This window comes from Podarcis melisellensis, assembly GCF_964234715.1.
Source record: "Podarcis melisellensis genome assembly, chromosome: 5".
NCBI lineage: Eukaryota > Metazoa > Chordata > Lepidosauria > Squamata > Lacertidae > Podarcis > Podarcis melisellensis.
The window spans coordinates 41776329-41799854 of NC_138537.1; the positions used below are offsets into that span (position 1 = coordinate 41776329).

Sequence of the window (23526 nt, forward strand, 5' to 3'; positions counted from 1 at the left end):
CGTCAGCTTTAAATTTTAATCCAAACCAGGCTACCGGGTGCTTTCTGAAGAGGAGATGGCAGCCTCCAGCTTCCTATTGCACAGCATCTTGCCCTGAGTCTCCCTCCTCCCTGCCATCTTCTCCTTGCCTGCCTTTGTGGGAAGAGGAGAAGCAGGGAGTGTTTGTGTGGCCTAAGGGTGCCCTCCCCATCCCTGCCAGCTCTCGCAGGCCAGCCGTCAGCCTCCGCGGGGAGCTGAATGCTCTTCTATCCGTTGGCTCGGCCTCCGAAACCTCTTCCTCCTGCTGACGCTTCTCCCAATTGAACTCTGCGCCCTGCCTCCCACCGGCCCCTAAATAAAACGTCCCTGGAACGAGGTGCTGCACCTGAGACAGCTATATAAATATTGACGGGATGAGAATAGCTCCAGGCGGAGCTGTTTTTAGTGCTGCCTGAGCTGCTCCCTGGCCTTAACCACAGAACATCCCGGGCCAAGGGCCTGACACGTGCTGAGGCAGCAGCTGGCAGGGAGGACCAGCTCGCCTCCTCCGCTCCGCCCTGTGCCACGTTGGACTGGCAAACGGGCGTGCCCAGCCCAGGCAGTCAATGACACAACATCTTCCCAGCCTTGAGCTGCGATGGCAGCAGAGCTGAGTGCTCTGTGGGCAGGTCAGAGGAGGAAGAGGAAACACAGCAAGCAGGTGCAGGGGGAAAGGATGCTCTTATTGCCATGGACAAAAGGCCTGCAAGGGATCTAGGGAAGGGAACTCTGCAGCTTAGTAGGAAATGGTGGGTTTTTATTTATTATGTATACAGTCCTGGGTTTAATTTCCCGTTGAAGATTTCAAGTATTGGGGCTGGGAGGGTATCCCCCCCCCCCAAGAGACCCACAAAGAGATGCAGCCAGTCAGCCCTGGGCTTGATGGGTCTTTGGGAAAGCAATAGGTAAACACGTGTCCAGAGGAGGGCAACCAAAATGGTCCAAGGCCTGGAAACGATGCCTTATGAGGAACAGCTAAGGGAGCTGGGCATGTTTAGCCTGGAGAAGAGGAGGTTAAGGGGTGATATGATAGCCATGTTCAAATATATAAAAGGATGTCACATAGAGGAGGGAGAAAGGTTGTTTTCTGCTGCTCCAGAGAAGCGGACATGGAGCAATGGATCCAAACTACAAGAAAGAAGATTCCACCTAAACATTAGGAAGAACTTCCTGACAGTAAGAGCTGTTCGACAGTGGAATTTGCTGCCAAGGAGTGTGGTGGAGTCTCCTTCTTTGGAGGTCTTTAAGCAGAGGCTTGACAGCCATATGTCAGGAGTGCTCTGATGGTGTTTCCTGCTTGGCAGGGGGTTGGACTCGATGGCCCTTGTGGTCTCTTCCAACTCTGATTCTATGAAACACAAGAGGGATTAATTCCTGCCCGTCCAAGGTGGGCCATTTGACAAATATGGATGAGGGTAAAGCAGGTGGCATTCCTTTCTACTTTCAAGATTCCACAATCATTCGTCCTGCTTTGTGTACCGTGTCTGAAGTGAGCTGCGCTAAATCAGTGGGGTGACAGGGTCCCATTAGAAGCCATGTGGGGCCCTGAGATATTTCCTTTGCACATGCATCTGCGCAGGCAGGTCTGGCTCTTGATGGATGAGTCCGAAGGACGCGGCCCAGCTGGACTGGGGTGGAGAAAATGGATCTATGCTTCTCTGCAATCCTTTGGAGAGTCTTCTTGAGCAAAGCAGAGCCATTTTCAAACTGGCCAGCCTGCTATATTTGCAGGCTAAGCTGTGAATCGGCTTGTTCTTTTCTTATGCAGGTTGTATAGGTTACACATTTATTTCCTGATGTATTAACCACTTTCCATTGAACAACAGGTTTCTTTCCTTGCTGTATGATTCACTGCCAGTGTCTTGTTTGCTTTGAATCATAACCAGCATCCATTCTGTTCTTGGCTAAACCACGCAGGTTCGTGGTGTCACCAGATTCTCTGTCTCAGGTCCAAAGCAGATGTGATGTGAGTCGCCTGTTATCAACCACCCAACACTGTTTTCTTGGGTTAAAAGCACCTGTGAGAGAAGGAGTCATTTGAAAGCAGGCCAAGATGACACTTGAGGAGGGGGCTAACATTTCCCCCCACACCACAGCCCTAGTAAAAACCCATCCCCGCAATTACAGTTGGCTGTGAACAGCAGGTGGGGGGCAGAAAAACTGATACCCATATATTTCCTGTCTCTCCTTCTCCCACCCCCATGGCTAACAGCAGGTTGGGGGGATTGAGATCAGAGGTGCTACATGGGGGAATCTGGTTAAGCCCCTTACCTTGCACCATGGCTCTGCTTCACCCTTTCAGCTGTGTTTAATAAATGGGAGGCCTGATCAAGAATCTCCCAAATCATGTTTAAATTGGTCCTTGGTGCATGTAGGTTTGTGTAGTATTTTTGTTGTAATACTATTGGGTGGCACTCGGCTAAATTCTAGTCAGAGTAGACCTTTTGAAATTAATGGACAACTTAGTCATGTTCATTAATATTCAGTTAATGATTTAATATGTCCATTAAAGATGACATACTGTAAAAAAATAATTTTAAAATTAATATCAGTGGGTCTATTCTGAGCAAAACACAGCAGAATACCACCCATTGTGTGCTGTTTTTATGCTGCATGCTTCCTAGTGCTCTTTTAAAAATATTAAGCTTGTGAGTTTATAAATGTTTTAAATAAATAAAACAACAGGAAATCTATTTTGCATTAAAAAAGTGCTACCTTTTGACCTCAGTGTGTACCTCTGAATCGCATTACTGTGGCAATGAGGCATGTGTGTAAAGCTGGAGCAAAAAAAGAGAAGTTAATGCCTATCTGCATTCATAAATTTATTATACTTTCTTGTAACTCAGAGCATGAGTATCAGCCCATATTATTCTGGCATGTTCTTTTGTCTCTGAAACTAATTTGATGCATAGCTAAGCTAGAATGTGTTTTTAATGCTTCCTTCATCTTATATACATGGTTTTATGTTCTCTTCTGTTGTTCCTAAATAACCATTTTTGTTTCGTTTGTGTGATTTGGTTATACAAAAGCTCCGTCTTCCCGCGCAGCCCTGGATTTAGGCCTGCGGCTGGGGCGACGTGGATTCAGATCCCCAGTTAGCTGCAAAACTTTTCTGAGTGACCTTGAGCCAGACACTGTCTCTCAGCTTAACCTCCCTCACAGGGTCAGTGTGAGGATGAAAGGGGGACTAAACTCCTTTAGAGCAAAGGCAAGATAGAAGTGCTACAGAAACAACAGCATTAGGAGTAAGTATGAAAGTTGAGCTTGGAATCTCCAGTGTTGCAAAGAAATAGATGCTGCTGTGATTGAGTTAACCAGATTTACCTGTGTTGAGTTAAAATGGGTGGTAAAGTGGTGGCAGCTCGGTTGAAATGCCATTGAGGAATTGGTTCAGCTCACTCCTGTTTTTCTATGCTATGACAAGTCACTCAGGAGAGTGGATCTGATTGTAAGAAATGTGCAAAGCGTCTGAGCTGGATCAAGACAAGCATCCCTGATATTTGCAGATACTTGGCCAATGACGTGTCCTGGCAAATCTTCCCAAAGCTGGCAAGACGGGCAGGGAAACAAATTATCATCAGCCCACGTGGCAGGAAGAGTGTCCCTTTCTGGTTCAATGATGCTTAGAATGGGCAGAGCCTCCCTTTGATTCACCCCAGCCAGCAATCCAAAGGTCATCTATCTTGCCTATTCTCCTCATGTTTTGCACAGAGCAGCTGCCCTGCTGCTGACAGCTCTAGGTCAAAGGCAGTCATTTTTGGAAGGATCTGGTATTTTGGCAGTTGCTCGTGCCTTGACATCATATAGCCAGAAGCCACGTGCTGGGCAGAGATGCAGAAAGTGTGCCACTGCCAGCCTCTTGGTTGACCAAGCTGGGCACAAGTGGGTAGCCACAGGACTCTGCCAACAGACACGGGAGGATGCTCCCCTGTGCCCTTCTCATAAGAAATAGGGGCATGAATTTTTCTTCTGTGGTCCCGGTCTTTCCCTGCAACGGATTGCCAGAATGGTGAGCTCACAGGGGTATTTGGGGCCATGCTTTTTCTGGCTCCTCATGCCAGGAACCTACTCCTTAAACTCTAAGCAAACAGCCTGTAGCCACTGGCACATTCCTGCCTGGGATGTGGACTACGGCATGGGCAACGCTACTTCCTGTTTATTTCCAGCCTTGTAACGGGGCTAGTTGCTGCTAGGCGGAGGCCACAGACCGTGATGGGCAGGGCCAGGATGAGTCCCAAGGAAGTGTTGCACGGGGAAGGCAGCAGCCCAAGGAGACACCTCGCAGGAGTACAGCTGTGGACCGTGGTTAAGGTGCCTTGGCAGAGCTGTCAGAAGAATCCCAGGAGCGAGAAGAGCAGAGCTAAATTAAAGCTGGCTGCAACTGATGAGTTGTGCATCTGCTGATGGCGTCCATCTGTCTTGGGAGACAATGAAGGAGTGTGCCTTTGGGGTGGGGTGAGATCAAGCTGTTGGACAGTTGCAGCTTCTGCTGTGGCTGTAGAGACCAATGCAGGAGAGACATGTTTTGTTGCAGCTGGGGCAAACGAAGGCATCCAGTTGTGCTGCTGCAGATGCACCATGGTGTTTCTTCTCTCTGTGCTCCACCCAGCAGTCATTTCTCCTCTGGCCACTGCTGTTGATACAAGACCTGACTGTCTGTTTCCAGGCACAGCAAGGGATTCCCACAGGGTGGGGTTGATGTTGCCAGCCTTCGTGTCACGTTTGCAGACATCTTTGCAACACAGAGTTGGTCTGCCAACTGGCCTGGGGCCAGAAGCCAGCTCCCTGCAGAGCACATCCTTGCTCTACATGGAGTTCAGAAGTGATCAAAAATCAGGGAAACGAGGTCTGTTTTCTGCTCCCATGTTTCTTTCTGTTTTGGAGTGGTGCCTGTGTCTGTGTGACCCTTGATAGAGCCTATTTTAATGCATTTGTGCACACATCATACACCCATGGTCCTGACCTGCAAATATCCTCACATATTGCACAAGTGCCCATAGGCTCACTTTTTTTAAGCCCATAAAATTGACACACACATTGAAAACAAAGCATGCATCTTTTTCCACGCAGCGAGCCATTAATCTTCGCAGCTTGCAGCTAGAGGGCCAGCATTCCTAAACACGGTTAAAAGACATGACTAGGCAAAACGAGGAGGAAATGGGAATATCGGTGGCTATTATTAAGCAAGACAGATGGGAGAGAGTTGCCCCCGTTGATGGTGTCCCCAGTCAATCAGCTTCTTGAAGGTGGAAATGATTGACAGAGAGCAGAGCTCTCTATTAGTATCTTGAGCTGTTATCCTCTAAAAGCCTTTGCTGGAGAGAGCAAGGAATACTCCGAAGGGACAAATGGTCGCAACCTGTAAAGATGAAAGTTTACCCTGAAGCCATTTTGCAAGCAGAAGAGGAGGTCTTCTCTCCCCCCCCCCCCAATATACTGTAATAGCACTTTAATAGTTGCTACTAGGGAGTTTACTGGGAATTTGGGGAGCAGATTTATACGGAGACAGATCATTGGCCCGTCTAGTTCAGCATTGTTTACATCAGGGCTGGGGAACCTTTTCTCTATCTAGAGTTGAATTGCCACAGGCAATGCCAGAGTATGAACTCCCTGGGCCCACGTGTTAGAGGTGGGTGGGGCTGGAGCCAGTGTTAGGTGGGGCTGGAGTCAAAAGGTGGTGGATCACCCACTCTTGCCCTCCCTTTCTTGCCATCAGCATGGTATTAGGTCAAGGGCTGCACGTGGCCCTCAAGCTGACCCTTGGTCTACACAAGCCTCTATCAGCGGTTCTCAACCTGTGGGTCCCCAGATGTTGTTCGACTACAACTCCCATCACCCCTGAGTGCTGGCCTTGCTAGCTAGGGGTGATGGGAGTTGTAGTCCAACAACATCTGGGGACCCACAGGTTGAGAATGGTTCTCCAGGGTTTTGGTCAGGAATGTCTCCCAGTCCTTCCTGGAGATGTCAGGAATTGAATACGTATAGGACCTTTCTACAGCCAAAGCCTGCACTTTTCCACTGACCCACAGCCCCTTCTCTGGCATTTCATTGGTGCATTCCTCTGTCAAGTGGAAGCATGTGCCTAAGAGCAGAGGGGGCTCTGCCCCCCAACCTCAGCCTGCCTTCTAACCAAGCAGGGGCATCTCTGCTTGTCACTGGTTCTGGCTCCGCCTTCTGTTGGTCTCATGACGCCTGCCCCACCAATCCCAATGGGCACTACACCAGCCACCGCAGCCTATTTGCACATAGTGGAAGAGGGCAGAACTAACCTTGTTGCTAAGGAATTACATGCTGCAGATGGGGTATCCTTAAAAAAATGCACCAGAGAAGTAGAATTCTGAATCTCCAGTGGAGCAATAACAGCAAGAAAAACTGGAAGAAAGTAGTTTATATTGGCACAGCATTCACAATGTCTTGGGGACCATTTTTTCTCTCTCCCCTACCCCAACAACAAGGTGTTTCAAAGATGGGAAAGGAACCTAGCTTGGGGAGAAGGCCTGGGGGAAAGGTTACAGAAGAAATACTGCCGGATGAATCTATTGATTCTCCTTGCAAATGCCTCCACATTATAATTAGACAACAAACACATTTGCTGAAGCAATGCACAGTTCCTCCCTGTGGTGGATAATGTGAAAAATAAGTATGTTTAAGATTAGTCACAAAGCAAACATTCCTCACAAGCAATGGAATTATCCCTTGAATGAGCATCATTGCAGGCTTTTTTGTTTGCATAAATGCCATTGGATCTCTCAGTTCTACAAGTGGGCTCATCTTCCATCAGGTCTTCCCGGATAAATGAAACAGAATCACCGCCTCAGTTCCTCTTTTTCCTCTATTCAGCCTGAATGCATCTGTGATTTTCTTGAATATCCTAAAAGGAGAGGCGTCTAGTCTGTGGACTGGTGAATTCCTTTGTATCACCAGTTCTGTTATTATAGAGGACGTTCGTGGGAGAATTACATTTTGCAATCAAAGGGCATATCTAGACTGTTGCTATTTTCAAGTGGGATTCCATCACACACCTGCAAATTCAGGCTGTACAATTAAAGTTGACTGGGAGGTCTTGTGCGACAAACCCACCTCCTCAAATGGTCAGACTTTTTGTGGTAAAGGGAGTACTGGGAAATACTCTGGAAAGTGTGGAATAACACTTGCTTTGATGCAACATCATCTAACTGCCCTGAAAACAAATAAGAGCGGATGCTCATTAAATAGCTGATACTGTCTAATATCCCCACAAGAAATCAGGATGGTAGTTTTTTCTTTTTAAAGGTTGTGTGAAAGTGCCCTTAGAAGATTCTTGGTCCTGCGATCTTTTGAAGGGAAGGGTTGTGTGAATAACCAGCAGCAAGCTGTTTTGGAGATTTGCAATTTTGTTGAGCAGACAATTGTTGTAGGTACAACCTTAGGTGAGAATAATTATGCAGATGAGGACACCGTGTTGAGATGTAATTTGGTGCCGACCCTACCATTAGGCAGAGTCAGGCAGATGCTCAGGAGTGTGGAACAGACAGAGGTATGCAGAAGACCACATGACCAGCCCTGCACCCCACCCTCAGGCTAGCCTGGTACCGTCAGATTCAGTTGAGGGCATTGCCATGTTGCCAGTGTGGAAGAGTCAACTGCCAATATAGCTGGTTTCCATACACTGACTAGGAGAAGGCACCATCTTGTCTCTCCTCAGGCAGAAAAATGTCTTAGGCAGGCCTTGATGTAAGCTGACTCCACATCCAAGGCCTGAGCATTTGAACCCTGCATTTCATTATTTTCACAGCCTTGGCTCTCTTGTGATTAGGCAGACTCTCACATGAAAGGGAGCAGAGAGGCAAAGATCCTCTTCCTTTGTTGGAGAGAGAGAAAGAGAGAGAGAGAGAGAATCAGAACTGCTACCTGTGAAACCTAATGTGAGATCCATCATCCATAGCCTTTGAAACACAGGCTTCTTATTTCCTTTGGAGAACAATTTTGGGGAAACAACTGCCTACCAGGAATCTTGCTTGGTTTTGTCTGAAATCTAAAGATTTCAAAACTTGAGATGGCAGAGCCTTCAAGCTTCTGCTTAGTGAAGTTAAGGAAGATGGGACCCCATGGGCCATCTATTCCAACCCCTGGGCAAGCAGGAATCTTCTTATTGGACTCTGGCTCCCAAAAGCCGGAGTCAGCAAGAGCGATGGTCAGGAATGATGGAAAAAGCCCTCGAACACTATCTGGAGGACCACCAGTTCCCTAGCCCTGATTTAAACGCAAAGGGACCTGCCCAAAGTGTTCCCCACCCCCCTGAGATGGAGAAAGCAGCGGCAGGCTGCGGCCACCCTATTCGTGGGCGCTTTCTGAAGGCCCCCCTCCCTCTTGAGCATCCAGGCACTCGAGGCTCCGTCCTGCCCTGCCCCTTCTCGGATCTGTCCGAGAGCCAGAGGGGGCGGCCGCCACGATAAAAAGGCTGGACGGGACGGGCTGCGGACGGAGCGGACGAGAGGCGGCAGCGCGGAGACAGGCTCGGCTCACCTCTCGCTCTCTGCTCCGCGTGGACATCCTGGTCGGGATCGACGCCGCCTGAGCGCCCGCAGCCCCTGCGCTTCTCCTCTCCGGCTCCGTCGCTCGTGGCCGCCAGCATTGCTCACTTGTCGTCCCGTCTCTCCTTCTCCTGGACTGGCTGAGCCGCGCGTGCACGTGAGTATTCAGACGGAAAGTCTCGCTGGGGAGAGAGGTTTTGCGGGACTGGCTCTGGATTTCTGGGGAGATTTATTATTTTGGGGGTGGGGGAGAGGGGGTGTCCCCTGCAACTCTTTTCCCCAAAACTTGGGCGCGTCAGTTATTTTGCAAGACAGAAACACACCTCCCCCAATAAACACCAGGTGGTAGAAAGTAATGGAACATGGATCTCAACAGCAAGTGCATTCTGTTGATTTTGAGGGGGGGGGGTGTATTGGGAAAATAGCGATAAAAGAGGGGAGGGTCCAGCAATGTTTCCTTTTCTCCCCCATGAGGGGCTTGAACTAGATGACTCTGGAGTCTCTTCCGATTCTGTGAGCTCTGCATTCTCAGGTGAAAACACTGACAACCGCAACCCCCGCCCCCCAAAAAACCACCCAAGGCAGCGTCTAAATAAAGGAAAATCAGACAAACAAACATCTCAGCTCTCTGAATTGGAGGTATTCAGCAGAAGATTATAAGTCACCATCCCGCGCGTGTGGGTGGCTGGAATGTTCTTGCCTCAACCTGTTCACATCTGTCTCTCTGTCCCTCCACATCTGTCTGTCGGCCATCCATTCATCCTGGAGGAACGGGCTGTGCGTTTTTTTGTTTTGTTTAAACCCCGTACGGTATCAGTGTTAGGTGCTTCGCGTGGGATAACTCTCATCATTTCCTGGTCCTGAATTTTTTCTTTTGGCTGTTTTCACACACACTCTCCCAAACGAGTGTTAGTTTTTAAAATACTGTGTTACAAGTCACCTTGAAAGTCTCCAGTGGAAAAGCAGGATATAAATGTTTTAAAAAATCAGTCGCAGTAACTAACAATAGAAACCATTTAACTGCATAGTTTTATTCTGTCTTCATTTGTCCCTACCTAGCATGACAATAGGATGGGAAAAACTAACGTGATGACTCTGGACTACAACTCCCATCATCCCTAGCCATTGGCTGTGCTGACTAGGGCTGATGGGAGATGGAGTCCAACAGCAACTGGAGGACCCTGCTGTAGTACAATATCCAGTCTTTTGGGAAGGACCAACCCTGTTAGACTTGCCCAGCCGCTTTCCTTCTCACACTGTAACTTTGTGTGTCTGTAATGATACCTGATCAAACATGGTTTCATTGTAGCAGGGAGTTCCGCTGACCTCGTTCCTTACCCAGAAAACTATGTTTCCACTAATCAGATTTCTCATATTTCCCAGGTCTTCCAGTCATCCTTGGACCCACGATGCTTTCTCATCTCACCTTCCTCCTGCTGGCATGCCTGGCTGGGCCCAGTTGGGCCCAGCGTCCACAGATTCAGCTGCGGCTGGTGGGGCCCAGGAGCCAAGTAGGCGAAGGGCGGCTGGAAGTGTTGTACAATGGGCAGTGGGGCACCGTGTGTGACGACGACTTCAACATCCATGTGGCGGGCGTGGCTTGCAGGGAGCTGGGCTACGAAGGTGCCGTGAACTGGGCGCACAGTGCCAAGTACGGCCCAGGAGATGGTAAGGAGGAACTGGAATGGGGGGACATGGGGTGCTGCTGCTGCTGGGCTCAGATTTAGATGGGTTTCATAATAGAATCATGGAATTGTAGAGCTGGAAGGGACCATGAGGGTCATCTAGTCCAACAATGCAGGAATCTTTTTGCCCAATGTTGGGCTTGAACCTACGACCATGAGATTAAGAGTCTTGTGCTCTACTGACTGAGCTATCCTGCAGACTTCAGCCTTCTGACCTATTCCCAGTTTCCAAGCTGAGGACCTGCAAAGAGGACCTCTGAGCAGGTACAGAGAGCACTGTCTTCACTGTCAAGTAACCACAGTCCATATTAAGATCATGGGCCCTTGTTTTCAGGATCTGAAATGCTGCTTCCAGGCCAGTCTGAGCTGTGCAGAACATTTCCTTTTTAGAAACGAGTGCTTTGGTCAGGCTCTAGCCTCCTTATCAGCTCCAGTGTCACCAAGGGCTCTCAGTGGGTGGAAGATTTGGTTTGGCACACCTCAGTAAAACTACTCTCGGCAAGGGGCACCATAAAGAGCAGGGCAAGTGTGCCACCTGGAGTTTTTTTAGAAGGAACTCCCTGCTATTGGTTCACTTCAACTCTGCTCAGTGTTCCAAAGTGCTGGCTGCCTTGCCAAGGGCACAGAGATGCCAACCTGGAGTGGCACCAAAGGTGGAGAAATTGCTTTTGAAAATGTGCTTGTCTGTTGGCACGCACATCTGAAACGTACGTCACCTCTTGAACCTATGCATCCAGGTCTAGGGGGCTGTGAAATGCCAGACCCCCTCTATGATGCAGTGTATTTCGTTCAGGCTAATTTATATCCATGGTGCTTTTTTCTTTTCTTTTCGGTCAGGTAATTCTACTCAAAATATCTCAGGTCTGAAAATATCTCATGTCGCCGCAGATAGGCTGGCATCCGATTAGCACAGTCAATCTGCCCAGAGAAATCTGCATGATAAATTAAGTCCTTGTTCTAATGTCAAATGCTTTGGTGTTGTGCTAATGGGAAGATTTACCTTAGCAGGGATGGGCAGACTTCAGGTTTAGGGGATGTACTCTGGATCCCCCCCTCCAAACTTGAACCCCAACGTTCACCATCCAGAACCAGGTACAACATAGTGGCTCCAAAGAGGTAGATATTTATTTATAATGACTGAGCACATAAGCAGCACCAGTGGCGTAGCGTGGGTTGTCAGCACCCGGGGCAAGGCAAGTAATTTGCGCCCCCTAACCCGTGGATTTTAGTAGGGGCAGAGAGCTGCGAGTGTGAGCACGCCCCCCCAGATGTTGCGCCCGGTGTAGCCGGCCCCCCTGCACCCCCCACGCTACGCCACTGAGCAGCACAGAAATCTGGTTTTGGTACCCAAACTGAACTCAGGGGTCTTTTTGCTCCAAAATCATCTCCATCTTTCCACCCACCCTCAGCAGCCTCATTTAGAAAAAGATAGGTGCTTTTCTTTTACAGTACAATCCTATACATGTTAACTCAGAAATAGCTCAATGGGACTTGCTCCCAGAGAAGTGGGTACAGGAATATGGCGTTATCATTCCTGTTCCCAAGCAACTAAAATTGGGAGCCAAGAAACCCTTGATCACCTACTGAAGATCATCCAGGGGTCTCCTACCAGTAGGTTTTTGTCTGCTTTCTGCCTACCCCTGCCTTACAGTATAAATCAGAGAGTATGGGTTTTCCTAGGAAAGTGGCACCTACCTGGAGGAAATCAGGCTGTGACAGCCATGCTTGAAAAAAGAATAGCTAGGAATCCTTGTTCTGTCTATCTATAGGCCCCATCTGGCTGGACAACATGCGCTGCTCTGGCACAGAAAGTTCCTTGGCTGAGTGTGAATCCAATGGCTGGGGTGTGACAGACTGCAACCACAATGAGGACACGGGCGTGATCTGCACAGGTCTACGCCGATCCAACCCAGCTACGGCACGCATCCAGGTGAGGAGCTCTGCAAGAGGGGCTTGGAACACGTGTGGACAGCCTTTGACCCTCCAAATGTCGCTGCACGATAACTCCTATCAGTCATGGACAGTTGGCCAATGGGTAATGGGACTCGGAGTTCAGCAACATCTGGAGAGCTAAAGGCTCCCCACATCTGGCTTAGACCCACATCTCAGGCTTATTTGCTTAGATGTGAGCCAAACTGAGTTTCATAGTACATATTCCTCAGTAACTGGCCATAAATCTGCAGCCTAATGGGAGACAAACCCAACCTTGGAACATGTCTCCCCTCATCTGTGGACGGGTGAAGTAACACGTACCATTTCTTTTCTTTTACGCAGGACTCTAGAGTGGAAGAGGTGCGTATCAAGCCAATCCTGGCCAGGGCCAAGTTGGCTTCCCCCATCACAGAAGGCGCCCTGGAAGTGAAAATCCACGGGCGTTGGCGCCAGGTGTGTGATGCCGGCTGGACGCGCAACAACACTCGAGTGGTGTGTGGGATGCTGGGCTTCCCCAAGGAAGGACGAGTTGCCACAGGCTTCTACAGGTCAGAGCTGGTGGGGGGAGGGGGGCTGCCCAGGTGGAAGGGCAAGTTGCCTTGTCAGGGCGCAGTGGTGCAGATGAGGATGAGAAAGTGGCAGAGGGCACCCATGATGGGAGACAGCTTGATGTGCATGCACAAAGGGCGCATATGCATCAGTGCAGGATGTTTGGTGGGAAAGCAAACACCGGAAGATGTTTAAGTCAGATGATTAGGTCTGCCTTGCTTGCTATTGTTACAGAAGCCTGGCACCTGTCCCACACGGGATCTCAGGCGCCCACACAGATTCTGTGTCCCTTTTGAGAATAGAAGACACAGCAGAGGATGTTATGCTTTAAGAAATAGCATTTATTCACCTGTTTACACCTTCCATCTGCATGGAGGAGGTTCAGATCCTACAGCATGGTCCACAGCAGTGCAAGCAGTCTTTCCTTCACCCTCACCAATATTTTCCCTTCCTCCTCTTTCTTCTTCCCAGAAACCCCTTGCCCTCCCCTGAGCTGTTACCCTGGCAACCTTCCAAATCTCCAGTCTCTGGTCACACCTGGGACAAGGAGTTGTTGATGACCCTCAATGGCTCTCTAACTTTTATTATTTTTCTTTTTTTATAACACAAAATATAACAACTTTTCAAACACAAATCAAATACTTTTGCTCCACCGAGCACACGACTTCCCTCCTTCCCTTCAACTGGTTTCCCAATTTCTAATAAATTGCATGCGCATTTCAACTGCCAGTTTCTGTCCTTCAGCATACATCAAGTTATTTTTTGATCCATGATCAGCTACTATTTTTACGTTACGTTACAAGATTTATTTCAGTCCTGCTAGTGTCTTCACATTTTTGCAATAATCTTTCAAGTACTCAATAAATTTACTCCAATCTCTTTGGAATTTCTGGCCGCCTTGGTTCCAGATCCTAAAAGTCAGCTTGGCTAACTCCACATAGTCCATCATCTTCGCCTGCCACCCTTCAATCGTTGATAATTCTTGTGACTTCCACCTTTGGGCTAACAAAATTCTTGCTGCTGTTGTGGCATACATGAATAGTCTTTGATCTACTTTTGCAATTTTGCAAAAATTGCAAAATGGTTCTCTCTTGTAATGCTCACAGCTCTGCTCTTCTCTCAGCCAGCCAGGAACCCCCTTGCAGCTTATATTCTCCCTTCATATCACAAAGAACCCCAAATCCTAGCATTTCTTAACTTCTAGGGTCGACTCCACATCTCTAACGCTATTGTCTATGCTGACTGACAGTTTCGGGGAGGGAAACTTTCCCAGCCCTACCTTAGAGATGCTGGGGCTTGAACTGGGGAGCTTCTGCTGCAAAGCAGATGCTCTACCATTGAGCTATGGCTGTTCTCACATAGAATCATAGAACTGTAGAATTGGAAGGGACCACGAGGGTCATCTAGTCCAGCCGCCTGCAATGCAGGAATCTTTTGCCCAACCTGGGACTTGAACCCACAACCCTGAGATTGAGAGTCTCCTGTTCTACCAACTGAGCTACCCCAGAGTCTTATGAAGTATGTGATTTGGGGGTTTTTTTAAACACCATTTTCACAATAGTCCTGCATACACAGGTGACTGGTGCACATGAGTGGCTTTCTGGGACACAATGGCCTCTCTATGTCTTGCCTCAGTGTCCATTTTTGTCTCTCACGACTGTCCTGTCCCATTCCTGTGGCTTTGTGGGATCTGACCATGCCCCCCCCCTCACGTGCTGGTAGTCCCACGTGCCCCTGTTTTCTTCTGCTCATCTTCCATGCTCCACCCACCATTCTCTCTATAAATATAGCCCTGCAATGAGCAGGTGTGGGTGCCAGGGCCATCTCTCCGGTGGGATGAGCCAAACCGCAGTGGGGTAATTACAGAGAAGGCTGGGGCTGGCCCAGGCAGCTTCTCACAGAGGAGAAGGACCTGCTGTTTCTGGCTCTGAGCCTGGGAGGCTTCCTCCCCAGACCAACCTATTTCTTGCGGGCTGTGGAGAGACTAGGGCCCATCTTCCCAGACCATGAGGGTGAGGATTCAGCTAAAGATGCCAAGGCCCTTGGTACAGCTGCACAATCTTGATTTAGATTACCCAACCTTTTCTGTGGCTGCTGGCACCCTTGTACCATTTGCCACAGCTCTGGAATTTGTTTACAGGAGAAACCGTGCAGCTTTCCAGGAGTCCGGTGGTGGTGAGGGCATGACAACAGTAGCAGCATCCAGTTGCTCTTTGAAATGTGGGCAGCTCCCCCAGAGGGAAAAAGTGGGAGAAAGGATGGGCAGTTGGATGAATAAGGCTCTGGCAGGGGTTTTTTACTTTGTATTGTGTCTTTTAAATTTACTGCTGTTTTCTGTGTTGTTGGTTTGTTTGTTTTTACTATTTTTATTACATGTCATACATTGCTTTGAGATGTGTGAGAAAGGTGATAAAAAAAATTAATTGTTATGACTATTAGTAATAGCAGTAGAATAAGTGTTTAGAATCTATGATGATTAACTTTTTGATAAAGAACCCACCCAAACAAAAAGTCAGTGCTTTTTTTCTTAAAAAATGTTTAGGGGTACTCTGATTTTGACTCCAAAAATAAATAAATCACCATTTTATAGTTCGAATCGGAGAAAATAAATACAGTAAATGGACAAAAGTACAAAGATACACAAGATGTTTAGAGGTATGCGTACCACTGCGTCCCCCCAGAAAAAAGCACTGCAAAAAGTGTCAATAGAAAGCACATTTGGGTCTCTATAGAAGTGGTAACTCCAGTCACACACCATGTGCTTGGTGTTCTCAATACCACTCTCCTGATGCACTGATATGCAATCTTCTCACCCTTCAGGAAACTCTGGAATCAGAAGCTGAAGGATCCACGGTCCAGGTGAGGATTTCTACTAGTCTTGTTCTTCTGTTCAGCAGACTGTTCAGGAGACTTGAAATGCTAGGAAGGAGAAGCATCATCTCTAGAGGCCAGAATATGAGATCTCTGCACAAGGCTGACCCCTCTCGCCTACCCTGCCCAAAAGTCAGGGTGGGCAACATCTGCCGCAGGCTCAGAGCCAGAAGTGAGATGTGGGTCTCAGGGATTCATTTGCCCCCCTCCCCTTTTCCTGCTTGCTCCCAAGAGTTCGAAGCATCAAATTTTTGAAGCACCAGCAAAGATTGTGAGAGGAAAGATCATTTGGGATGGGGTCCACACACCTCCCTATCAGCTCTGCCTTTTAATTTTACAGTTTAAAGAGCCTGACCGCGAACAACACGTTTTGGATCCACCGGATCAAGTGCCTGGGCACAGAGGCCCATCTGGGTGAATGCAAGCTGCATGTGCCTCCCCCAGCTAGGAACCAACCTTCCTGTCCCGGGGGCATGCATGCCCTGGTCAGCTGTATAGCAGGACCACAGTTCCAGCCTAGCAGAACCAAGCTGCCTGGCCAGGCCAAGCCCAAAGAGGTAAGCAGAAGGGGGCACATTTCCCACTTTATTTATTTCATAAAATTTAAACACCACTTGATTGTAAAGGGGGGGGGGGAAACATCTCAAAGCGGTTTACAAAAGATAAGACTATCAAATCAAGAACTAGACCAAAGGCTTCCTATCAAGCGTGGGAGAACTGATGGTGCAGTGGAACTGCAGAATCCACCAGCAACTGCACTGTCATGGCAAAAAACCCATTATTTTCCTCTTGGTCTTCCCTGCCATTGCTACTTTAGAAGTCACACAGTCCTATCAGCCAACGCCTGGGGGGCAACGTCCCTTCGGCCCCCCAATAAAATATTTGAGGGGGCTGCTGCCCCAAAGTTGATGGGCATTGCCATTCAAATGGAGTGCATGTGCCACATCCTGTGATAAGCTATGTGGGGTGGGGCTTACCCGCCCCATACCAATATTTTAATCAAGTTGCAGTTTTGTCAAGACAGGCAGGTGCCCTCATGCCTGCTTTGTCTCATATCCACTTTTCCACTCCTGCAGGAGCAGCAGGTTCGTCTCCGTGCGGGTGCACAAGTAGGCGAAGGGCGTGTGGAAGTGCTGGTGGGTGGCCAGTGGGGCACCGTGTGTGATGAAGACTGGGACCTGCCTGCCGCCAGTGTGGTGTGCCGACAGCTGGGATATGGCACGGCACGAGAAGCTCTTTCCAGGGCTCAGCTGGGCCAAGGTGAGTGGAGGATGAGGCTATGCAAGCATTACAGGGGTGCTTCCCTCGTCCTATGGGGGAAGGAGAGACAAGGAAAGGACCAGTTCTGGGCCACGTGTCCCTCCCTCTAGAAGACGCCACAGAGCCACACAATTTGGAAGGGGAAAGGGAGACCCATGGAGGGTGGCAGAAGGAATCTTTGGTGACGGAGAGTGTGGGTTGGGGAGAGAGATCCAAGGGACTGTTGAGGCAGGGGAGGAAGAAGAAGAAGCAGGGAGAGGAAGAACCAAGCAAAACATCCTGCTGGGATAGCTCAGTTGGTAGAGCATGAGTGAGACTCTTAATCTCAGGGTCGTGGGTTTGAGCCCCACGTCGAGCAAAAGATTCCTGCATTGTAGGGGGTTGAACTGGGTGACCCTCGTGGTCCCTCCCGACTCTACAATTCCATGAAAACAGAGGTTGGGGAAGCAGTGAGGCCAGTCTGGTGACTGTCCATCCCTACTAAAAGCGGCTCCTGTTACAGGCCTGGGTCCCATCCACTGGACAAGAGTGCGGTGCAGGGGCTACGAGCGCTCACTGGCAGAGTGCCGCTCCCAAGGGGCGATGCAGACGGGGTGCCGTCACGAAGCAGATGCAGCTGTTCGCTGTAATGTGCCCCGGACAGAAGCTCGGAGCCAGGTAAGACCCGATTCTTTGGGGGCACACAGGGAGCGAGACAAATAACACGAGGAGGGGAATCAGGTGTTATTCTTTTGGACTCTGATAGCTGAAATGACACTTGCTGGGCCCAACGTTCAGGGCTGGGGGGCTGGAAAGAGGCTGAGGCCCATCTCAAGCCCATGTGAAGACAAACAGCTGCCACTTGGTTCATCCAAGAGGTGAGGTGCCCTCAAGCCTGCATCCCTTAGTCACTGGGCCCTTTCCTTCTCTGAATTCTTAGCAGCGGCCATAGGTACACCTGTGACCCAGACCTTACTACACTGGAATGATCTAGCCCATTAATCCATTTCCCCCTTTCAGGTACGCCTGGCCGGAGGGCGCACTCCAGAGGAGGGTGTGGTTGAGATCCTGGTTTCCAAGGGAGGTGCCTTGCGCTGGGGGGCCATCTGCGGGGAACACTGGGGACTCCAGGAAGCCATGGTCGTGTGCCGGCAACTGGGGCTGGGCTTTGCCAGCCATGCTCTCCAGGTGAGTTCTTGCACCCAGAGCCAGGTTCTGATCCTGCCTTGAGCAGTCAGCTGCATGTGGCTCGCTTCCCCAGTCGCACGGATGGAGGCTGAGGCTTTCTGTCCAAGCATCCAGAGCTGGGGAGGAGTTGAACAGGGCGCCCTGGAGCTTGTGCGATGAAGAAGGGCTGCTTTGCACCCAAGGCTCCCAGGGTCGTGTGGGGTTTTGCTCAACAGAATTGCCCTTGCTCTCTTTCCAGGAGACGTGGTACTGGCAGGGAAACTCTGACGCTGCCAAGGTGGTGCTGAGCGGCGTGCGCTGCAAAGGCACCGAACTCTCCATCCTGGAGTGCCAGCACCATGGGCCTGTGCACTGCCCGTCCGGAGGGGGGCGCTTTTCTGCCGGAGTCACCTGCACCAGCAGTGAGTGGAAAGGGAAACAGACCAACATCGGTGACAGCGCATAACGTGATATGGCAGCTACATCTGCAGGGATGTAGCAGCCACGTAGAGAGTTAGTGTGGCATAATGGTTAGAGTCTTGGACCAGGACCTGGGGGAGCAGGGTTCGAATCCCTACTCGGCCATGAAGCTCTTTGGGTGACCTTGGGCCAGTCGCCTTCTATCTCTTAGCCTAGCCTACCTCACAGGGTGGTTGTGATGATTAAATGGAGAAGAGGAGAACCATGAGATCCTTGGAAGATAAAATTGGCATATAAACATAAAAAAAAGAGAGAAGCATAGTTCTGTCCTGGGGGAAGGCAGGTAGATTCATCTCTGGCCAGGCCCAGACAGAGGGGGGGCCATATGGGCCACTTGGCCTGGGCCTCCGATTCCAAAGGGGGCCTCGGTCAGCATATTCACAATCACAAGGGGTCTTGAAATAAAATTATTTGTCAGCATAACTTTTGTGAAAACTATTTATATACTTATGTATTTATAAGACTTCAGTTATCCCCAGGGTAAAAGAAAGGGGAGGGCACATTATCTACCTGGTCTGGGCTTCTGCCTGGCTCTGCAAGGCCCTGTCTCTGCCATATGCCAAAGCTGAGCCAAGGACTGCAGCACTGAGTTCAAGGGAGGGAGCAGTATGGCAGATCAGGGTTGTCTGTCCTCAGAGTTTAACCTCCCACTACACACACAGTCGGGACAGCGGGACACCTCGTGTAACTTTGGACTTCTCTTTGCAGCTGCCCCAGATCTGGTGATGAGTGCCCAAATAGTGCAGGAGACTGCCTATCTAGAGGACCGCCCACTGAGCATGCTGTCCTGTGCGCACGAGGAAGGCTGCCTTTCTGCATCTGCCGATCGCATGGAGTGGCCCTACGGCCATCGGCGCCTGCTGCGCTTCTCCTCGCAGATCCACAACCTCGGCCGGGCTGACTTCCTTCCAAAAACCGGGCGCCACGCCTGGATCTGGCACCAGTGCCACAGGTAGGGGGTTCCCTCTTGACGCAGCGCTGCCACTCCTGCCATATTCACCGCTAGTAGAGGGATGCAGGTGCCCTATGGAGCACGTGCAGGATTTGGAGCTGGATGCCAGAAACTGATTGTCAGGTTCTCCCTGCTATGCATATGCGGTCCAGACTTCCTTTCCTCTCCCCAAACCCAGTGGCTTCCTCTCCTTGTGAGATGAGGCTCACGTGTCCCAAAGAGTAGCATTTACCCCGGCGAGATGTTTTGTGGTGCAAGCGGAGTTTGTTGCATCTGGGAAAATAGCAACGTTGACACCAGGCTTGTCATTATGGGTGAGCGGGGTTGCAGAGCTATAATAGTAGCTCAGCCGACAGCCCCGCCTAATCCTCCTGCACTGACGGGCTTCATAGATCAGCAGATTTCTGCTCTTCCCCACCCCAAAAAAGGGCTCCAGCCCACTTTCTCCCCAACCCTCACCTTCCTCTGATTGCACAGCAGGCTCCTGATGGCCCTTCCTCCCACAGGCACTACCACAGCATAGAGGTTTTCACCCACTATGACTTGCTGACTCTCAATGGCTCCAGGGTGGCTCAAGGACACAAGGCCAGCTTCTGCCTGGAGGACACCAACTGCCCAGATGGTAAGTGCCAAGAGGGTGCAGGGGAAAAGCCAGAATCTGGGGTTGCCTCTACAGCTGGGGTCCCCCAACTTTGTTCCGAGCCACTCCCGCCCCCCCCCGTTCCATAAAGTCCTCTCTAGTGCCCTCTAGGTAAAGGGTAAAGGGACCCCTGACCATTAGGTCCAGTCGTGACCGACTCTAGGGTTGCGGCGCTCATCTCGCTTTATTGGCCGAGGGAGCCGGCGTACAGCTTCCGGTTCATGTGGCCAGCATGACTAAGCCGCTTCTGACAAACCGGAAACGGCGTTTACCTTCCCGCCAGAGCTGTACTTATTTATCTACTTACGCTTTGACGTGCTTTCGAACTGCTAGGTTGGCAGGAGCAGGGACCGAACAACGGGAGCTCACCCCTTCGCGGGGATTCGAACTGCCGACCTTCTGATCAGCAAGCCCTAGGCTCTGTGGTTTAACCCACAGTGCCACCCGCGTCCCTCCAGTGCCCTCTACCTTACCCTTAAAAAACATTATCCAGAACTGAGGTTTGCATGACCCACTAAGGAAGACAATAGCACAACAAAGTTCAAAGGCTTAAGTCAGCAGGATAGCTCAGTCGGTAGAGCATGAGGCTCTTCATCTTAAGGTTGTGGGTTCAAGCCCCACGTTGGGCAAAAGATTCCTGCATTGCAGGGCCTTGGACTAGATGACTCTCATTGTCCCTTCCAATTCTATGATTCTAAGTTATGCAGGCAAGCAGCCCCTGAAAGCAGAGGACCTCGGTAGTGATGCAGGGCAGGCCTTATTCTGTACCAGTGCATTGAGAACCCAGCCTGTGGTCATTCCCATACAGGACAGCAGCGGCGCTTTGCCTGTGCCAACTTTGGAGAGCAGGGTGTCAGCGTAGGCTGCTGGGACACGTACAGACACGACATTGACTGCCAGTGGGTGGACATCACCGATGTGCCAAGTGGGAGTTACATTTTCCAGGTAAGTGGTGGCAAGTGACAGGGATGGGCAGGTGGACCGATCTGGATACAGAACATCCCCTTCCCACAATAGCTCTCTGAGCCACGCTTACAGCAGTCTCTACCCTCTGCCCTACCAGGTGGTTGTGAATCCGAAACATGAGGTAGCTGAGTCGGATTTCTCCAACAATGTCCTTCGCTGCCAGTGCCAGTATGACGGACACCGCATCTGGGTACACGGGTGCCACACGGGTAAGAAGAGAACAGCGAGGGAGCCTTGGCTATGGCCAAAGCTGGGTGGGGGAGATGCGCACTGCAACAGGACTGCAGAACATGCATAGTGTTATGATCTGGGGTTGTATGACAGCAAAAGGTGTGGGCAGAATTTGGGTCCTCAATGGGAATGTAAATGCCCCAAAATACATTCAAATGAAGGAAAGCTAGTTGTGTTTCCTTTTTCTGGTTATTTGGCTATAACTTTTGATAGAATACAGATAATTTTACAAACTTTGTTGCATTACATTCTTCATTAAATTATCTTTCCATTGATATATATTTTATGGTATTACAAAAAATAAAAGTGGTGTTATGAGCCATCAAACCTCAGAAATACACTTTTTCCAAAAGGTTTCCACAAATTTGGCCACTAGTGTAATATTATTATTATTATTATTATTATTATTATTATTATTATTATTATTATTATTATTATTATTTACCACCCATCTGATTGGGTTGCCCCAGCCACTCTGGGTGGCTTCCAGCAAACTATAAAAACACCATAAAACATCAAACATTAAAAACCTCCCTATGCAGGGCTGCCTTCAGCAGTCCTCTAAAAGTCAGATAGTTGTTTATTTCATTGAGATCGGATGGGAAGGTGTTTCACAGGGTGGGCACCACTACCGAGAATGCCCTCTGCCTGGTTCCCTGTAGCTTCAATTCTTAAAGTGAGGGAACCGCCAGAAGGCCCTCAGAGGAGAATCTCAGTGTCTGGGCTGAATGACAGGGGTGGAGGTCTCCTTCAGGTATACAGAGCCGAGGCCATTTAGGGCTTTAAAGGTCAGCACCAACACTTTGAATTGTGCTTGGAAACGTCCTGGGAGCTTTAGGATTGGTGTTATATGGTTCCAGCGGCTGCTCCCTGTCACCAGTCTGGCTGCCTTATTCTGGATTAGTTGTAGTTTCTGAGTCACCGTCAAAAGTAACCCAAAGCCACTGTTTCTTCCTCTCACTTGTAGGCGATGAATATGGAGCCAACATAGAATGGGATGAAGAGGCACAGCAGAGACTAGCCAGCAACTTGGTCTGAGGCAAATGCGGTGCAAGGAATTCAGGTTCTCAACTGTTCCTGGGCCCAGAACCTGCTCAAAACTCAGAGCAAACAGCAGATACCAGCTGGCACAAAAATGATAGCTGAAAGGATTGTCTCCCTGCCTCCCTGCCTCACCACCAGCCTTGGGGTGACATGCAGCAGCAGCAGCAGCAGCAGCAACAACAACAACTATCCTTGCAGTGCCTGTTGCCCCTTGCCTGCTTATCACAGCCCAGCCTGCACGGTCTGCTTCCTATTTTTACAGAGGTTGGCAGCTATGGACAAAAATGGGGCTGAAATGAGCTGGGAGGCTATAGAGTCTTCTCTCTCCACCCCCACCCCTACCCCACCCAGGCCAAGAAAGTAGCACTGCTCAGAAGAGGCCGTTCCTCTTGCCTCTCTGGCAGATGGGCACGGGAGCAGCCCAGCCCAGAGCGACTACCTCAACCAGCTCCACCCGCTGAAGAATTCTGCCTCAGGAGCCCACGTATTTGGGGGCGGCCCTGTTTGCTGGCTAGTCCCACAGGCACCCCCACCTCTACCACTGGCATGGAGGAGCCACCTTCCTGCCCATGGGCACAGAACCCTGTGACGTATCTTTGAGTCCGAGGGAAACCAGGCATCTGGGCCCTTGCCTGCTACACGCTCCAGCCAGGACGTTCCTGAGGCTTAAACTTTAAGGGATTGGGGAAGAGGGTCTGGTGCTATCTGTGGAGTTATTTAATGTGCAATGGACTGTGATGGCCGACAGCATGGAGGGCAAAGGCCCTGTGTAGGGGGGGTCACTTGGTCACCTCAGGGAAAGGTCCTTGACCCCACTCCACCAGCCCAAGCGCCAAGGGCTCTCCGTCTCCACATTTCATAGAGCTTGTTCCTGCCAATAAAGGTTGTTGTGTTTTGTTTTTTTTAAAAAAACTAGGCAATGGTGTTTGTGTGACTGAGTCATAGAGTGGAGTAAAAACACAGAGGTATGCAGTGCCTCCATTGAGGGTTGCTGCTTCTTCGCTCTTCCTGCAGGAGGCAAGACAACAGGGCAAGCAGAGGAAGGCAGAGGGGTGGGGGACTCTGACGCAATCTTTCAGGGGGTCACATGCCCAGAAGTGGGTGGGGCCAGAGGTAAAAGTGGGTGGGGCAATGAATATAAACATCACCTATGGCATCCCTCTCCTCCATACAGACAAGAGTTCCAGGACACATTCCAGCCACTGAAAAGCTCAAAGAGCAAAGTGAGAGAAGGTTGTG

General features: G+C 49.9%; 1 protein-coding gene across 1 annotated transcript; it reads left to right on the forward strand.

Annotated features, from left to right (window-relative positions):
* Positions 1–8100: 8100 nt before the first annotated feature.
* Positions 8101–23197, forward strand: LOXL4 (lysyl oxidase like 4). The gene is made up of 15 exons (XM_081912384.1): positions 8101–8688; positions 9915–10199; positions 11986–12146; positions 12491–12696; positions 15518–15556; positions 15909–16125; positions 16645–16828; positions 17331–17485; positions 17828–17995; positions 18234–18396; positions 19163–19406; positions 19913–20028; positions 20855–20991; positions 21110–21221; positions 22211–23197. The coding sequence occupies exons 2-15, from the start codon at positions 9941–9943 to the stop codon at positions 22279–22281; spliced, it is 2232 nt and encodes a 743-aa protein (XP_081768510.1). The 5' UTR covers positions 8101–8688; positions 9915–9940; the 3' UTR covers positions 22282–23197.
* Positions 23198–23526: the final 329 nt, after the last annotated feature.

Excerpts from the sequence above, each read along its gene's own strand:
- LOXL4 (XM_081912384.1), top strand. The coding sequence starts at position 9,941 with ATGCTTTCTCATCTCACCTTCCTCCTGCTGGCATGCCTGGCTGGGCCC. Across the intron at positions 12,147-12,490 it reads CAGCTACGGCACGCATCCAG|GACTCTAGAGTGGAAGAGGT; the intron begins GTGAGGAGCTCT and ends TCTTTTACGCAG. Across the intron at positions 19,407-19,912 it reads ATCTGGCACCAGTGCCACAG|GCACTACCACAGCATAGAGG; the intron begins GTAGGGGGTTCC and ends TTCCTCCCACAG.